We start from the raw sequence: 918 nt of genomic DNA on the forward strand, positions 1-918 counted from the left end.
GGGACTGGGAGGGAATGGGAGGGACTGGGAGTGACTGGGAGGCAGATTGGTCCATACTGGTCTCTACTGGTCCATACTGGTCTATACTGGTTTTTACTGGTCTATACTTGTCCATATTGATCTATACTGGTCCATACTGGTCCATACCAGTCCATACTGGTCCAAACTGGTCCTTATTGGTCCGTATTGATCCATACTGGTCCATATTGATCCGTACTGGTCCATATTGATCTATACTGGTCCAAACTGGTCCATACTGGTCCTTACTGATCTGTATTGATCTATACTGGTCTATATCGATCTATACTGGTCCATACTGGTCAATACTGGTCTATATTGATCTATACTGGTCCTTACTGCTCCATATTGATCTATACCGGTCCAAACTGGTCCTTACTGATCCATATTGATCCATATTGGTCCATATTGATCTATACTGGTCCAAACTGGTCCATACTGATCCGGTTTTGATCTATACTGGTCTATATCGATCTATACTGGTCCATACTGGTCCGTATTGATCTATACTGGTCTATATCGATCTATACTGGTCCATACTGGTCCTGACCGGTCCGTCCCCGCCCCCGGCAGCGCTGGGGGCCGTGGGGGGCTACGAGGGGCTGGTGGAGCGCTACCCCCTGGCCCTGCCCCCCAACGTGACGGGGCCCTGCGGGAGGCCCCGCCCCGACGCCTTCCACCTCCTCCGCCATCCCAGTACGGGCGACCTGCCCTGGCCCGGCCTCGTACTGGGACTGGGCATCATCTCCGCCTGGTACTGGTGCACCGACCAGGTGCGGCCCGGCGGGGGACGGGGGGGTACTGGGAGGGACTGGGAGGGACTGGGAGGGGAGTGGGAGGGAGTGGGAGGGAGTGGGAGGGACTGGGAGGGGATTGGGGGGACTGGGAGGGACTGGGAGG

The 918-nt window shown here is 55.4% G+C and overlaps 1 protein-coding gene across 1 annotated transcript in view; it reads left to right on the plus strand.

Moving 5' to 3' along the window:
* The window catches only part of LOC113942086 (sodium/nucleoside cotransporter-like), a gene marked incomplete at both ends in the record, with an annotated part of 1,419 nt that extends 628 nt beyond the window's left edge, over nucleotides 1-791 (plus strand). The window contains one exon of the mRNA XM_027633229.1: nucleotides 592-791. Coding sequence (XP_027489030.1) covers nucleotides 592-791 — 200 coding nt within the window. The remainder of the gene's footprint in view (nucleotides 1-591) is intronic.
* Between the last annotated feature and the right edge of the window lie 127 nt (nucleotides 792-918).

Source organism: Corapipo altera, unplaced genomic scaffold (assembly GCF_003945725.1).
Source record: "Corapipo altera isolate COAL_440 unplaced genomic scaffold, ASM394572v1 59054, whole genome shotgun sequence".
NCBI lineage: Eukaryota > Metazoa > Chordata > Aves > Passeriformes > Pipridae > Corapipo > Corapipo altera.